The sequence below is a fragment of the Schistocerca serialis genome, chromosome 5 (assembly GCF_023864345.2).
Source record: "Schistocerca serialis cubense isolate TAMUIC-IGC-003099 chromosome 5, iqSchSeri2.2, whole genome shotgun sequence".
Classification (NCBI taxonomy): domain Eukaryota; kingdom Metazoa; phylum Arthropoda; class Insecta; order Orthoptera; family Acrididae; genus Schistocerca; species Schistocerca serialis.
Window position 1 is genome coordinate 629016042 of NC_064642.1, and position 16788 is coordinate 629032829.

General features: G+C 39.5%; 1 protein-coding gene across 6 annotated transcripts in view; it reads right to left on the reverse strand.

The window, feature by feature from the left end:
• Positions 1 to 12569: 12569 nt before the first annotated feature.
• LOC126480767 (protein slit) overlaps positions 12570 to 16788 on the reverse strand; it is an 834741-nt gene continuing 830522 nt past the window's right edge. For all 6 annotated transcript variants that reach the window (XM_050104062.1, XM_050104063.1, XM_050104058.1 and 3 more), the window contains one exon: positions 12570 to 14062. In XM_050104062.1, coding sequence (XP_049960019.1) covers positions 13836 to 14062 — 227 coding nt within the window. In that variant the 3' untranslated portion in view covers positions 12570 to 13835. The remainder of the gene's footprint in view (positions 14063 to 16788) is intronic.

Sequence of the window (16788 nt, forward strand, 5' to 3'; positions counted from 1 at the left end):
TGTTTTATGTGTATAGTTTTGATTTGTTTATATTAAATTTTGTTATTCACTTTATTACTGTTATTGAAGATTATCTAGTTAAGTTATTTTAATGGAATTGAATTGTACATATGTATCTAACACACGCACACGTGCGCGCGCGTACATACCTACCTACATCACCCCTTATGTAATGGCAACATGTGGTGAGCAGACGTTTACACATTACATTGTGCAGTTACTTCTGTACTCCTCAGTGAGGTTATAGGTACAGAAAGCTGGCTTAAGCCAGAGATAAATTCTGCCGAAATTTTTACAAAGGTACAGACGGTGTTTAGAAAGGATAGATTGCATGCAACCGGTGGTGGAGTGTTCATCGCTGTTAGTAGTAGTTTATCCTGTAGTGAAGTAGAAGTGGATAGTTCCTGTGAATTATTATGGGTGGAGGTTACACTAAACAACCGAACTAGGTTAATAATTGGCTCCTTTTACCGACCTCCCGACTCAGCAGCATTAGTGGCAGAACAACTGAGAGAAAATTTGGAATACATTTCACATAAATTTTCTCAGCATGTTATAGTCTTAGGTGGAGATTTCAATTTACCAGATATAGACTGGGACACTCAGATGTTTAGGACGGGTGGTAGGGACAGAGCATCGAGTGACATTATACTGAGTGCACTATCCGAAAATTACCTCGAACAATTAAACAGAGAACCGACTCGTGGAGATAACATATTGGACCTACTGATAACAAACAGACCCGAACTTTTCGAATCTGTATGTACACAACAGGGAATCAGTGATCATAAGACCGTTGCAGCATCCCTGAATATGGAAGTTAATAGGAATATAAAAAAAGGGAGGAAGGTTTATCTGTTTAGCAAGAGTAATAGAAGGCAGATTTCAGACTACCTAACAGATCAAAACGAAAATTTCTGTTCCGACACTGACAATGTTGCGTGTTTATGGAAAAATTTCAAGGCAATCGTAAAATGCGTTTTAGACAGGTACGTGCCGAGTAAAACTGTGAGGGACGGGAAAAACCCACCGTGGTACAACAACAAAGTTAGGAAACTACTGCGAAAGCAAAGAGAGCTCCACTCCAAGTTTAAACGCAGCCAAAACCTCTCAGACAAACAGAAGCTAAACGATGTCAAAGTTAGCGTAAGGAGGGCTATGCGTGAAGCGTTCATTGAATTCGAAAGTAAAATTCTATGTACTGACTTGACAGAAAATCCTAGGAAGTTCTGGTCTTACGTTAAATCAGTAAGTGGCTCGAAACAGCATATCCAGACACTACGGGATGATGATGGCATTGAAACAGAGGATGACACGCGTAAAGCTGAAATACTAAACACCTTTTTCCAAAGCTGTTTCACAGAGGAAGACCGCACTGCAGTTCCTTCTCTAAATCCTCGCACAAACGAAAAAATGGCTGACATCGAAATAAGTGTCCAAGGAATAGAAAAGCAACTGGAATCACTCAATAGAGGAAAGTCCACTGGACCTGAAGGGATACCAATTCGATTCTACACAGAGTACGCGAAAGAACTTGCCCCCCTTCTAACAGCCGTGTACCGCAAGTCTCTAGAGGAACGGAGGGTTCCAAATGATTGGAAAAGAGCACAGATAGTCCCAGTCTTCAAGAAGGGTCGTCGAGCAGATGCGCAAAACTATAGACCTATATCTCTTACGTCGATCTCTTGTAGAATTTTAGAACATGTTTTTTGCTCGCGTATCATGTCATTTCTGGAAACCCAGAATCTACTATGTAGGAATCAACATGGATTCCGGAAACAGCGATCGTGTGAGACCCAACTCGCCTTATTTGTTCACGAGACCCAGAAAATATTAGATACAGGCTCCCAGGTAGATGCTATTTTTCTTGACTTCCGGAAGGCGTTCGATACAGTTCCGCACTGTCGCCTGATAAGCAAAGTAAGAGCCTACGGCATATCAGACCAGCTGTGTGGCTGGATTGAGGAGTTTTTGGCAAACAGAACACAGCATGTTGTTATCAATGGAGAGACGTCTACAGACGTTAAAGTAACCTCTGGCGTGCCACAGGGGAGTGTTATGGGACCATTGCTTTTCACAATATATATAAATGACTTAGTAGATAGTGTCGGAAGTTCCATGCGGCTTTTCGCGGATGATGCTGTAGTATACAGAGAAGTTGCAGCATTAGAAAATTGTAGCGAAATACAGGAAGATCTGCAGCGGATAGGCACTTGGTGCAGGGAGTGGCAACTGACCCTTAACATAGACAAATGTAATGTATTGCGAATACATAGAAAGAAGGATCCTTTATTGTATGATTATATGATAGCGGAACAAACACTGGTAGCAGTTACTTCTGTAAAATATCTGGGAGTATGCGTACGGAACGATTTGAAGTGGAATGATCATATAAAACTAATTGTTGGTAAGGCGGGTACCAGGTTGAGATTCATTGGGAGAGTGCTTAGAAAATGTAGTCCATCAACAAAGGAGGTGGCTTACAAAACACTCGTTCGACCTATACTTGAGTATTGCTCATCGGTGTGGGATCCGTGCCAGGTCGGGTTGACGGAGGAGATAGAGAAGATCCAAAGAAGAGCGGCGCGTTTCGTCACTGGGTTATTTGGTAACCGTGATAGCGTTGCGGAGATGTTTGATAGGCTTAAGTGGCAGACTCTGCAAGAGAGGCGCTCTGCATCGCGGTGCAGCTTGCTCGCCAGGTTTCGAGAGGGTGCGTTTCTGGATGAGGTATCGAATATATTGCTTCCCCCTACTTATACTTCCCGAGGAGATCACGAATGTAAAATTAGAGAGATTAGAGCGCGCACGGAGGCTTTCAGACAGTCGTTCTTCCCGCGAACCATACGCGACTGGAACAGGAAATTGAGGTAATGACAGTGGCACGTAAAGTGCCCTCCGCCACACACCGTTGGGTGGCTTGCGGAGTATCAATGTAGATGTAGATGTAGATGTAGACATTATTCTGTATGGTGTGGTGCTCAGCAGTTGTTATTGTGCATCACTGAATTGCTGAGAGATATATTACACGTGTTCTGTATAGCTAGTGTTGCAATCAGTGAAAATCAGTGGCAATCCCTGTCATCAACATGGCTCTTGACATGGTGAAGGTTATCCCTGAATTTAGATGCTCATTTTATTACACCCTTGATGTGAAAACCCAAGAGCCTGTTTGATTTTGGAAATTTCCCATTCATTCATTCATTCATTCATTCATTAGGATCCCACAATTACACATAGATCAGATGTATCCATTGTTCCCATTTGGTGCTTTATTTCATGCCAGCAGCTAGTCTGGTGACATTCTAAACCTGTGACAAGATAATCTATTCCAGTTTCCATCTCTAATTTAATTGCTCATGTGAGTATAATATTAAATCCATTGAGTTTGAGACAGATTAAATGTTTCTTATAAGTATCTCATGGAGAACATGTAGAAACTGAGTATTTCAGACTTTTCTACAATAATAATGTCTGTCACTGACACAGAAGTGAAATATTGTTTACTTTCCCTGTTTTGAGTCTATTGCAGTGTTGCTGTCATGTTCTGGGACAAATATGGCTATTCACCAAAAATAAACTTAGCCCAATAAAGGACAATCAGAATAATCAGCAGTCTATAATTTTGTGAACTTGATGCAGGCTGTAGTTCAAGCATTGTGAAATTTTGCCTCTATACATATGTTACGTAACAGGTTATGTCGTTCACAATATAGGTTCGTTCAGAACAACAATAGCAGTCACTCTGATCAGTTGTCAGAAAAATTATTTGCGTTTAACCCTTGTGCAGAAAGGTGATCGGTATTCTGAAGTTTTTATTCTCAATAGGATTCAGCTTTGCTGCAGTTTATGGCCTTTGTCTACTGTATATGTATCTTTGTTCTTCCTTTTTTGAGTTTCTGAATGTGTGTTCTTGAGTGAACACGTAGTTACTTGTTCTATGGCCCAGTAGTTTGGGACACCCCAGACTCGGTGAGAAAAACTAAAATAAATTTTAAAAAATTATATATAAACAGGTAACAGTATTGTAATCAGAACCATTCCTCCTACATTAGAAATTTTTAACTGTTAAGGGAACAAACATTTCTTGTAAAAACCACACCATGCTGCTTGCTATACCTTTCTAAATCTGCACATGCATGACATCTCCTTGTTTTTGTTTGTGTGCATTATATGTTATTTGCAAGACTAAGAGTGCATTAAAATTAAGATATGAATGTCAATTTTTATGTTTCACGGGGGCTATCGATAAACAGATGCAGAATAACTAGGTTTAACTTTCTTCTGTTTGTCACATAGTTGAAACTTTCATTCCCTGTCAAGAAATTGCTGTTACGCAGTTATTTTGCCACAAACCAATCTTGTGTTAAGAGAAACGAGATAAATGTTTTTGTCATGAAGTATTATTATGGAAAACGTGTTGAAATTAAGCAGAATGTTTCATTAGAGGTACATGAGCTACACAAGACCATCAGTTGTTATGATGATGAGCTGAAAGGTGAGCCATCAACATTTTAAGTTTTGAACCTGTTGATGACTCAAAACCTCACCTACATGGTGAGTGGTTACCTATACTCATCCCATTAAATGAAATAATGGTGGAGTCTAAAATACCTTTAATCTTTCACATTAATCAAAATTTTGTAACACTTTTGTAACCTCATTATGGGGATGTGGAACACTATCTGAGGAAAATAATGTAGCAGACCTGTACATTGCAAATCAGTCAGTTACATCTGCTTTCAACAGAAACAACAAATAGACTCAAAAACAGCTTGAAAGCAGATGTAAGATTTGCAGTGTCCTCACAATGTCTAAAAAACTAAGCTTGTAATTCTTTCAAAACTGCAATGGCCTCTTCAAACCTTTTATGTTCTTTAATGCCAATGACCTTAGGGAAGTAGACTGTGTGTGTCAGAATTTGTCCCTTCTACAGTGAGATTTTCTTTTTAAATGCATCCACATCAAGTCAGAAATCAGTTGTTTCTAACTCTGCTGTGTCTTACTGTGGACAGTGTGAAGTCAAAGCCACTTAAAATGAGAGGTCTGCAGTCCATTCCGGATGTTCTAATTTTCTTTCCTCCACTCCTTTTTCCTTCATAAATTCAACAATAGCAGGCTTTAAATCGATAAATCATTCCAACCATTCCCTTCGACACAACCAATATAGTTTGCAGTATCATGTATACAGAGAGTCCCCATACTCATCATTTAGTTCCATCAAAAACTGTTCCACTGGCAGTGAAATGAATGCTACTAAAGGAATTTTGCTATTGGTAAAACCAATTTCTGCATGTGCTCCATGCGTGCCAATTTTGCAGAAAGTGCATTCTGACGTACACAACAATGAATCCCATTTGGTTATCATTGTAATTTTTTGCTCTTTCACTCTCAACTAAATCTTTAATTTTTTCTGCCTAGTACTGTAATGAATTTTCACAGCAAATTTTCCATAGCTGTCAACTGTGTGACTGCATTTTAGAGATCAAGAATTATCACGCTTCTCTTCTGTCATGCGCACTCATTTTTAAAGACTTGTGATGATAGATTGCTGGACTGCATCTTTTTGTGCAGACAGCCATTGGACCTGTGAACATCCTTCTTATCACGAACAAATAGCAAAGAGTAAATGATGATGACAGTACAATTCTTCCAAACTCAGGAGAGTCGTGGCGACTGAAAAATGCCACACCGCAATAGTAAATAAAATATTGCACTGTACTGAATACATCTGAGAATAATCGAGCAAAGTTGCAGGAAGCCAACTCTCAGACCCGAGCCATTTGACTCGCCATGGCTGGCCCCGTGTTAAAGGAATAAGGGCATATAATTCATTTCATAATCCTAAATTCTGTAACGGTAAACCAGGCGAATGTTTCATTAAAACAGCCAACATATTTGGTGTCACCTAGCTCTTAGTTTTGAAACCTGTCCTTTTTGTCCTTTTCCCCTATTGTTCCGTTGTTCCGACCTCTTGACTCACTGGAAAGGGGGGGGGGGGGCACAACTCCCATAGGGATACACCTAAGAATGAGAATTTCCTACAGGATTAGGAATGCCAGAGAACAGTGTTTCAAGTCAGGGACTAGAGGGTGGGGGATGGGAGTTAAGAATGAAAATGTTCTATAGAATTAAGAATGCGATAGAGTAGTGTTTCAAGTCAGGTCTGGAGCATTTTACCGTTCTGGCTAATTAAGAGAGTCGACTTAATTTTATAAATGACAGAAATACTAGACATGGTGTATGTTCAATAATCATTATTTTAATTGTATTTTAAATAAACATGGTGCCAAGTGAGCACTTATCCTTGGAAGCTCTGTTACTGTTTTAAAAGTGATTTTGAAATTCCATGTACCTAAAACTATAGTGTAAAAATCAAACAATGGAAAATCCGGGATGGAATGTAACCGTACTGTGAAAAGGAAAGTAGCTGAGATGCTGAGTTGCAGATAGGCACAACAAAAAGACTGTCAAGAATATAGCTTACAGCCAGTAAGGCCTTCGTCAAAATTAGATGACAAACACACACAGACGTAACTCACACATACATGACTGCAGTCTCAGGCAACTGAGGCCACACTGCGAGCAGCAGCAGCAGCAGTGCATGATGGGAGTGGCCACTAGGTGGAGGTAAGGGGGAGGCTGAGGTGGGGAAGGGAAGGATAGTATGGTGGCGGACAGTGAAGTGCTGCAGGTCAAATGGTGGGCAGGGCAGTGGGGGGGGGGGGGGGGGGGGATAGTGGAAAAGGAGAGAAGTAAAAAGACCAGATGTGATGGAGGAATGAGGGCTGTGTAGTGCTTGATTGGGATTAGAGATGGACGGGAGAGGACAATGACTAACAAAGTTTGAGGCCAGGAGGGTTACAGGAACGTAGGATATATTGCAGGGAAAGTTCCCCCCTGCGCAATTCAGAAAAGCTGATATTCATGGGAAGGATCCATATGGCACAGGCTGTGAAGCAGTCAGTGAAATTCTCAGCAACAGGGTGGTCCACTTGTTTCTTGGGCACAGTTTGTCGGTGGCCATTCATGCAGATAGACAGCTTGTTGGTTGTCACACCCACATAGAATGCAGTACAGTGGTTGCAGCTTAGCTTGTAGATCACACGACTGGTTTCACAGGTAGCCTTTGATGGGATAGGTGATGTGTATAGTACAGGTCTTGCATCTAGGTCTATTACAGGGCTATGAGCCATGAGGTAAGGGGTTGAGAGCAGGGGTTGTGTAGGGATGGATGAGTATATTGTGTAGGTTTGGTGGATGGCAGAATACCACTGTGGGAGGGGTGGGAAGGATAGTGGGCAGGACATTTCTCATTTCAGGGCACGACGAGAGGTAGTTGAAACCCTAGCGGAGAATGTAATTCTGTTGCTCCAGTCCTGGGTGGTACTGAGTTATGAGGGGAATGCTCCTCTGTTGCCAGACAGTGGGACTTTGTGAGGCAGTGGGAGACTCCTCATTTCTCCGCTGCCATCCATCTAACCTTCCAACTGCATATAGATGCCCTACCCTCTTTCCACCTCGTCCCTGCATGCCCCCCAACAGCACTTCATTGTCAGCCACCCCTACCCAAGCCTCCTCCTTACCCCCACCCAGTCGCCACTCCCATCATGAACTGGTGGTGCTGCTCGCTGATGGTCATGCTTATTGCGATACACACATTTTAGTAAGGCACTATGCAAAACTTCAAAAGTTTGCTATGAAAAATATGGGTCGCTATGATTTTGAGTTTGGTGCATACTAGACCATGTGTTGCTGCTTATGAAATTTAGCTAACATATTGAATTTTTGTTTACACTTGGGAGGAGGTCACTATCTGCCTACAATCTCTGGAAAATGGATCCTACATAGCGCATTCACTCCCAATCTCACGCCCATGGGAATGAAATATTCTTACATCTCTCATATCTTCTAAACTGCTCCAGACATTGAAATGAGATTTTGGCGCATGATGGCACACAAGGAGGAGAGTACTTTGCCAGTTCGTAAACACGTTGAACCTTCTTATCTATGATGATATATCAGAAGTTATACTTTCTGTTTTATTTTTTTTCATTCCTGGGTTCAATTCCCGGCTGGGTTGGAGATTTCCTTCACTCAGGAACTGGGTGTTGCTTTGTCCTAATAATCATCATTTCATCCCCATCGACGCACAAGTTGCCGAAGTGGCATCAAATCAAAAGACTTGCACCCGGTGAACAGTCTACCCAACAGGAGGCCCTAGTCACACAACATTTACATTTTATTCCACTGACTGTAATTACTTAAGTGTTATTGACTGCTGGTGAGACAATAGTTTTCTAGTATGAAAATAAACATGACATTTCTTCTCATAAGTTACCACAAACAGACACAATGAGGCTTTTCATAAGCTATTGAGCTCTCTGGTTGCCAATTACTTGTTTAATGATACATTCTGTTTCAGAATTCTGTCACAATAGCTGCTGCAAAAATGAGTTTGTACAAATTATATTGTGTTTTGGCTAAAGAAGTACTGTCAAATTTGTCAACAAGAGAAATGAGGCCATTACTCGTAAATGGTGATGCTTCTTTGAATGAGAAAAGGTTAAAAATTCACACAAAAATAAATCGCCTATTCTGTTGGAATTTTGGTATTTTTAATGTTGAGTGAATGGAATGGAAATTTACCAAAAGATTTTATTCCTTTTCTTTGTCTGAGCATAAAGCATACGCGTCAGGCAAATTACACACACATGTGTGATGCTGGTTACTCACCTATGCCTTGCCAAACTGATAATGCATGATTAGCGAATAAAATAGTTGTTTTTGAGAGATGTAAGCAATTGATATGTGGCACAACACAATGGTCAGTGTGTCATCAGCATCTGAGAATAATGCATGTGACAGGAATGCGGAAGCTAGCCAAGTGTGCTTTGTGAGAGGAAGAGTTCACGTCGTTCGAAAAACATTGTCATGAAAGTAGATCTGCCTTTGTCAGCAATACATTTCAACAAAATAAATATATCACATCACCACACTCTTTTCAGGATACTCATGCTTTCAGAATAATACTGACCACTGCTTCATTTGTGTAGCCTGTTTTTAATTAGTTTATTAATTCTGATAGTGTGTTTGCAACCAGTGAAATGCTTTTTCTTGTCATGCTGGGCCGATTAAAACATTGTTATTCGTGAGGGTTTCTTGACTGTTTCTAGCTTGCAGGGAAATGTGTTGTCCACATGTACGTAGTATAACGTCTCTTATTACATCCATATCCAAATAATTATAGTACTTCATATCTCAGACGCTTTTTACCAGGAGCACAAAGGGGGGGTCATACCTGTGGAAATAACGCCTTTTCGACTTTTTATAACAGATCGTAGAGATAAGTCAGCATAACAGGCAGCAAGTAGATAACCTTGTTTTACTTTCCTGCCCGGCTTCTAGATCACATGATTTTATAATATTCCTCACTTCCTTATTCACTACCTTCGCGAAGAATCATCTGTCCCTTCCTGCAATCTGAAAACATTGTGGAGACAGAAGATGCAATCCCAGTGGCTAATGGCTGACCAGTTATTGAACTGTGCATTGTTCTTGACAAAAGAATAAACAAAACAAAAAAGTATACAGATATATGTAACTGATAACTGTTGTGATCTAACAAATAGATATGGAGCGCTTAAACGGTGAAAAACGAAACACTACTCAGTAACAATAAAACTCAGTGTACCATAAGGCTGATTTTTCGGCTTGGCAATACTTCTGCTGCCCATATGCGCCATGCTGACGTGGGCATATGGCAGGACTGTCTTCCCACTCCCTGCCTCACCCTTCCCCCAATGCTCACGAACGTGTGGCGCGAGAAACTGTGCCACAACCACAATGCTGCGTGACCTGGCGCATGCTCATGTTGTGTCCCAGTTGCGTCGCGTCACAATTTGTGTGGCCGCATTTGAAGCTGTGAAGTTACAAAAACACGCACTGCACCACATGCACTATACACATCACAATTTGAGCCTAGCATAATTTTAACAGAGGCTTTACTGGCCTAAAGCTATATTTGTGCCTATCTGCAACTCAGCATCTCCGCCATATGGTGAGTAGCGACTTTCCCTTTCACAATATTAACACTGTAGTGTAGATGATGCAGAACTTTGTACTATCTAAAATATATTTGAGCCTACTAGAAACTTTACACCTGCCTTAGACTCCTTGAGTACTCTTTGGTCAATACAGGAAGTGTACTTTACAGAAAAGAGCGGGATACCTACAATACTCTCCTGAATTTCTGAAAATAAGGAAATGAAGTTCTCCACCCTATGCATTGTTAGAAATAGATGCATTGATATAATAGGCATAGCAACCAACTTCTGTGGGAAATTCTTACTGTAGGCAGTCCTATCCTCGTAATTCTGATGGCTTGCTAACAAAAGGGAAATCATGGGTCATTGGGAAGATGAATGGTCGTAGGTGTCAAACAACAAACTGAGACCAAGAAAATTCACTTTTCCGTGGTGTGTTGCCCAATAGAGCCAATGCTCATTACCCTGTGACTGACAGCTGCCTTATTCAAGTTTTTGCATCAGTATGGGATGCCTGCACAAAACCCCATGTGTACATCATACTTTTACTTGTATTTTATTTGTTGACATGACGGAACCTCTCAGACTTCTGAGGATCTGTCATCCAATTTAAACGACAATACCAAAAGTGTTTTGCAACTTTTAAAATTTTATGCTGAGTCGGACTTTGTCCCTAAACTGTGAGGGAGAAAGATTTTATATTCTCCTTCTTCTTATTTCCAGTGTAGAGCTTGGAAAGTTCCTTTAAGGCTGCCAAAAATATAAGGCTGCCAAAAATAGTGTTAGTGATTTGATGCTGTCTCTCCCTGACTCACCTTTCAAGTCTGTACAATTTCAAAGTAAATGGTAACTGGCAATCACTTACTTTCAGGATGAATAATTACTGTACTACTATAGACACTTTAAAAAATCTAATCCTAGCTTTTCTTCTTCAGGGATTAAAGAGGGGAAGCTTAGAAAGAAGGGGGCAAGTTGTCCAGAGCCCACAGTGAGATGAACCCACCTGCTGTGAGGACCAGGAGAAACAAAAATGAAGGGTGCGGCATTAGAAAAAGTAGGAGATTAAAGACAGTGAATTGGTAAGCACTGTTCCACTTCAGTCCATTCTCTGGACAAAATGAGAAATAAAGATGAGCAAGGAAAAAATAAACAGTGCCATTAAAAACTGAAAAAATAAATGGTGAGAAACAGAGAGGGGGAGGGAGGGGGGAGTGTGTGGTGGGTGCTAATAGAGACAAAAAGACAAAATGGGGGGAAAAGAAAAGACACACACACACACCCATGGAGTTTGTTCTATATTTGCGTTCTCAGTGTTACACCTAACCCACAGTCATCAAATTGAGAGCCGGACAGCAAGTGCCAGAGTGTGTAATTGACATCAAGGAGTACAATATTGCCTTATGGATGAGGTAGAATGGAACAGAATGATCAGTTTCTGAAAAATAGGTTTTTCATAACATTGCATTTCAGCTCCCACTGAAATATTAATGATCAGAGCTGGAAACCAAAAAGGAAGAACTCTTGTTCTTGAGTGCCAAAAGGAATCGTATGTCTGACCATCGCTGAGAACTTTGATGAGCAGAATTTTCTGTGCCCCTGTTAAGTGAAATCCTTACATTTGGAGCAGTATATATATTTTTATAAATATTTTTATGCACGCTATAACATTTGGGAAATATGTTGTCACAAGCAGCTTAATTTTTGAAGAAGTCCTATGAAATGTTGTAGAAACCAGTTTGGGTCTGTCCATAAATTAACTCACACTGTCCGCCCCCCCCCCCCCCTCCCTCTCCCCAGAGTATCGAAATATTTATGATAGTCCTGAAAGTTAGGTAAAAGACAATGCTGTAACCATTTAAGATGGAAATTTCACATAATAATGTGTGTTTCAGAAACTAAGCATTACAAACACTTGTCACCGACACAGAACACATTCACAATGCAGAAAACGGCAGTCATCTTAAACTCTAGTTCTTGGCCATTTATACAGTACCAGTTTTTCTTTACTGATTGATTGCGTAGCTACCAGATTACAACTGTTGACCATTCTTTCTGAAATATCCAGTATTAGCAGCTGCATTACACGCTTGCTCGCTACAAAATGCATCATATCCGAAAACACTATGCCTACTGAAATACGAGAAATGAATCACTTTAGCATGCATGTTGTACAAGTTGTTTCTAGTGAGCCTGGGATAATACTGTGTCCACTGTTTCACAGATAGGCCTCAATGAGATACCTCCTTTCCCTGGCCTTAATAATTCTGAGAAACAATTTTTTAGACACAATTGCTATTTGAAACAAGGGGACGTAAATAAAATTTAATATTATATGAAGCTTCTGTGATGCCATACCTAATTATGCCTCGCTTTCTTCTTGCCCTGTTTTATCATTTTAGAAGGCTACATATTCCCCTTACCTATACTGCAGTGTAATTCATGGACAGCCTCATTATTCAAAGTTAACACTATCTGTTTAGTATAGAGACTCATAAGAAGAGAAATTATTAGTTGTGACTTTTATTTACAACACTTTAAACATATTTGGTGTACAGGAAGTCTTAGGAGGTATATTTAAAAATTATACAATTCTTGTTTTCTACAACAGTTTGGTCAAAAGAGATTCAGACACTAGTTGGTAATATGTATTACATGTTAGCAAGAACACTCGGTAATTACAAACCTCCAGTGTTGAACATTACCAGCAGTCAAGATGTCAGTGTAAAATGCAGTACATGGTAGTTCTCATGAAACATTATACAGTATAATGGAAAGCTTATCCTCCATTTCAGAGAAATATAGCAATCAAACAAAAAATATTACAGCTCACTATTTTTAAATTAGGACATCAAATACTGTATACATGATAATTAACAATAAGCACAAGCTCTTTCACTGATGATAATCTATCAGCAGCCAGTGTCCATATAGAAAGTATTTTCTAATGTCTAATAAGCTTCATTTATTTACATAAAAATGAACTGTGTCATAATAAATATAATCACATGTATTAAAACTATCATCCGTGTGAATCTGTTATGTCTGTATTACACATTTGTGTGGTAACATGACAGCAAATTGAAAGCTGTAGGTTAAATTGTACAGGTCATTCTTTACATAAATACAAGTCTTTCATTTGAAAACACTAAACAAAGAAACTAATATGCACAACACGACGAGTTTCATCTTCCAATACCCTAATGTACATGTTACAGATTCAGTGTAACACAAATAATAAAATAAAATGCTGCACGGGCACTGCAAAATGACAGGTACATACAAAGTCCATTTTGGGTTTAATGATTTGTGATTTCATGAAATCCTGCAGAAAATGTTTGTTGTATATACAGTATTTTATTAAACAGGGGAGAAACTATGCACTGAGCCACATCTTCTGATTAAGCTGTCAGCTCATCTCGATTTCGAGGCCCCTCCTATCTCCATCCATACGCAAGCAGACGACACAAAATATAAATAAAACAACTTAGTCCTATTATGACCACACAAAAAGTTCAAATTCATTGTCTTTAGATGAGGTTGCATCAGTAAGGAAAGTATTTGTAGGCATTATGGGAGCAATAGAAATAAACAAATACAGAGAGACCATGAAATAATAATAAATAGTGCACTGAAGATGGAAATATTTACAAAATAGAAAATAGCAATTTTGATGATGCACATAGTATAACTTTCCTCAGGATGAGAGGTGAATGACCGTTGTGTGGTAGAGTCGACTGTGTCGTGTTGCGCAGGCAGGGCTACATGTTGAGTGTAGGAGGGGCCGGATAGTCAGTAGCACTTCCTTGTGCAGGCGCACTTTCGCACAATATCAACATCCGTTGTATAGCGTGTTCCATCGTTGCATATTAGGCGAACTTTGCGCCGCTTTGTTTTCCTTGCACGACAGCAATTGTAGCCGCAAGTGCCCTCACATTTGGCAAGTTTCACAGGCTTGCGTGACCTGCAGCCATTCTCGGTGTAATACTCTCGAGTTTGCTCTTTCCGACAGGTTGGAGCTGGAAGTTGTGGATAAGGATAAATTTATTAGCTTCTTATTGTAAATTCTGTTTTTTAACATAAGAACTATATCCAGAAACATGGGAAAATTGCCTGAATACTTCAGTGCAATGGCACAAATATACTTGTACAAAATCTTATCAAATATGAAAACATATGTGAAGACACATTTTGTTTTCCTTTGCGCTGACAAGCAGTGCATCACTCAAATGTTTCCTGAAAACCGAGCACCAAATTTCAAGTAATTTGCCTGTCATTATCAATTACCTATTCAGGTATGTCCAGTATACTAGAACATGAAGTGAAGCAGACACCATAAAGATGGTATTTTAATGAAAAGCAAGTGTTAACCATTATTTAAAGCGTGCTTCATGCATTCAAAATGGAGTATTGATATAAATTAGAACAGCAAGCACATAATAAAGAATATAGTTGATGGGACAGTTAACCCCAATCTTACTTCCTTTACTGAAGCAATGAAAAGTGCAAAGCACTTCTTCTGCAAATTGGTACTTACAGAAGTAGTGTTATATAATTCAGAAACATCATGTAGAATGTTAAATGATGTCTGCCACATTATTAAATGAATAAATGTGCACATCCACCTTGCCTGTATTTTTAAGAAGTAAATTTACATTGCGGAAGTTTCGGGTGTAAAAGCAAAGAAGGGACTTGGGACGGCACACAGTAAAACATTATGTATTATTTCAAGCCTGTAGTAACTTTCTGTGTAATCATGCAGTTTACAATGATTTAATAATGTAAAGTTCTGAATGAAATGTAAGCAACGAAGCCACCACTCACCTTAAAAAATAAAGTGCTGAGAGGCAGACAGGAATGTTGAAAGTAGACATGATTCTTTGCTTTGCAATTTGAACTCCCATCTCTCTCTCTCTCTCTCTCTCTCTCTCTCTCTCTCTCTCTCTCTCTCTCTCATTATACTAGCATATATGGCTGAACAAAAGGAACAAACGCAGAAATGATGAAGGACGGGAGGAGCATTAGAAGTTAAAAGTACGAACCGTGGCTAATAGGAGTGTAAATTCCATGACATCAGCTCTATTAGGTACAGATCCAATAGTGACATATGAATGTTTGTGCTGAGTGGGGACTCAAACCTTGGTTTCCCACTTATCACGAGCAGTCACCTTGACCACTTCAGCTATCCATTCAACTTTCCTTGCTGTCACATGATGGTGGAGGCTCAAGTTTCACTGTTTAAGTGACCTCCACATTATTCATGGTATAAAATGTATTTGTCAGGTTTTGTGAGATAATGTGACCTATTTGGTGATGGAATGAGTCAGTTCACAGTGCTGATTGGTGTGTACTTTATAACTATTAACTAGTGTTTCGTCTCTGACTGTGGGAACAAGGGGTGAAGTGCCCCCAAAATCATAAAGCTCTATAAATTAAAGGGCTCCTTGACCCCTTGTTGCAATTGCTATTTTACCTCCAAAGATTTCTCCTACAGTTGGAGACAAAACATTAGGGAGGAATTTTATATATCTACCACAGCCTCTCAGTCCAGAAGTATTAACTGAAATTGAGAGTATCTGAATAGGGATTATTCCATGTGAAATCAGCTCATGGCCGAAACCTCGCCATCTCAGATTTTCTTGAAATTTGTTTCAGATGTACTGTTGGTTTAGACTTCGAGAATTAGGAAATGTTACTCAGATATGGAAACTTGTTTCTGAATTACAGAGCTGTAAAGTTATCATAAAGGAGTAAAAACAGTGAACAGCAGTTTTTAGAACTGCTATAGAAGTTTTCCTAACTGAGCTAAAGACCTATGGCGAATACCATTGTACAGCATTTTTCACACCCTTTGTGCGTTCTGCCTTACAGCAGGTCCTGTCATGGCGGAAGCCTCGTCAGAGAGGTCCACCTCATGAGCTTTTATGGAAGTGATTCCAGTGGTGGTTTCCCGTTGCCTTCCACTGATGATGAAATGATAAGGAGGACAACACAACACCCAGTCCCTGAACAGGGAAAATCTCCGAATTGAACCCGGGCCTCTTGGTGTGACAGACCACTGTGCTGACCACTCAGCTGTTGGGGCGGACATACAATAATATAAAAGTTCATATAAGAAAATTCTTTTTGGAACAAATTTAGAAGTTTAATTTTTTCAGAAAATACATATTTTAAAATTTCCAAATTTATTCCATGAGCAACAAGTAGTGTTGTAAATCAGGCCAAAATATAAATTTGGGATGATAATTTCTTCATTAGTAAAAAAAAAATGAAGACAGAAGCTCTATTTCTAATAATTCGACTGTATACTCACTGTCATAGAGCGAGTGGAGCCCTTCCTGAGTGAACGTATTCTGAGTTGGCTGTGTGTAATAAGTTAATTACTTCTGAACTGGTATTAAAGATTACTTATTGTTTAGGTCAAATGTGTAGTGCTTCAGTAAAACAAGATGTTATTGGAAACTATAAAGTGACCTAAAATCAATCATGAAAATGTTATACTTACTGGCTAATTGTAAACAAGTGATTTTGTACCTTAACATTTCGTGTGTTTGAATGTTTTTTTCCCCCCTCAAGATGGAAGCAGACAAACTGAGAATATAGAGTTGCAATGTGTTACAGAAAACAAATCACTTTTTTCGAGACAGCAGAAAGCTCAGAAACATCACATCTGGGATGCCTGAACTGTACCCACAAACTGTCAGTGGTTTAAGAATCTGTGATATATGTTGGAAGGAAATTACTA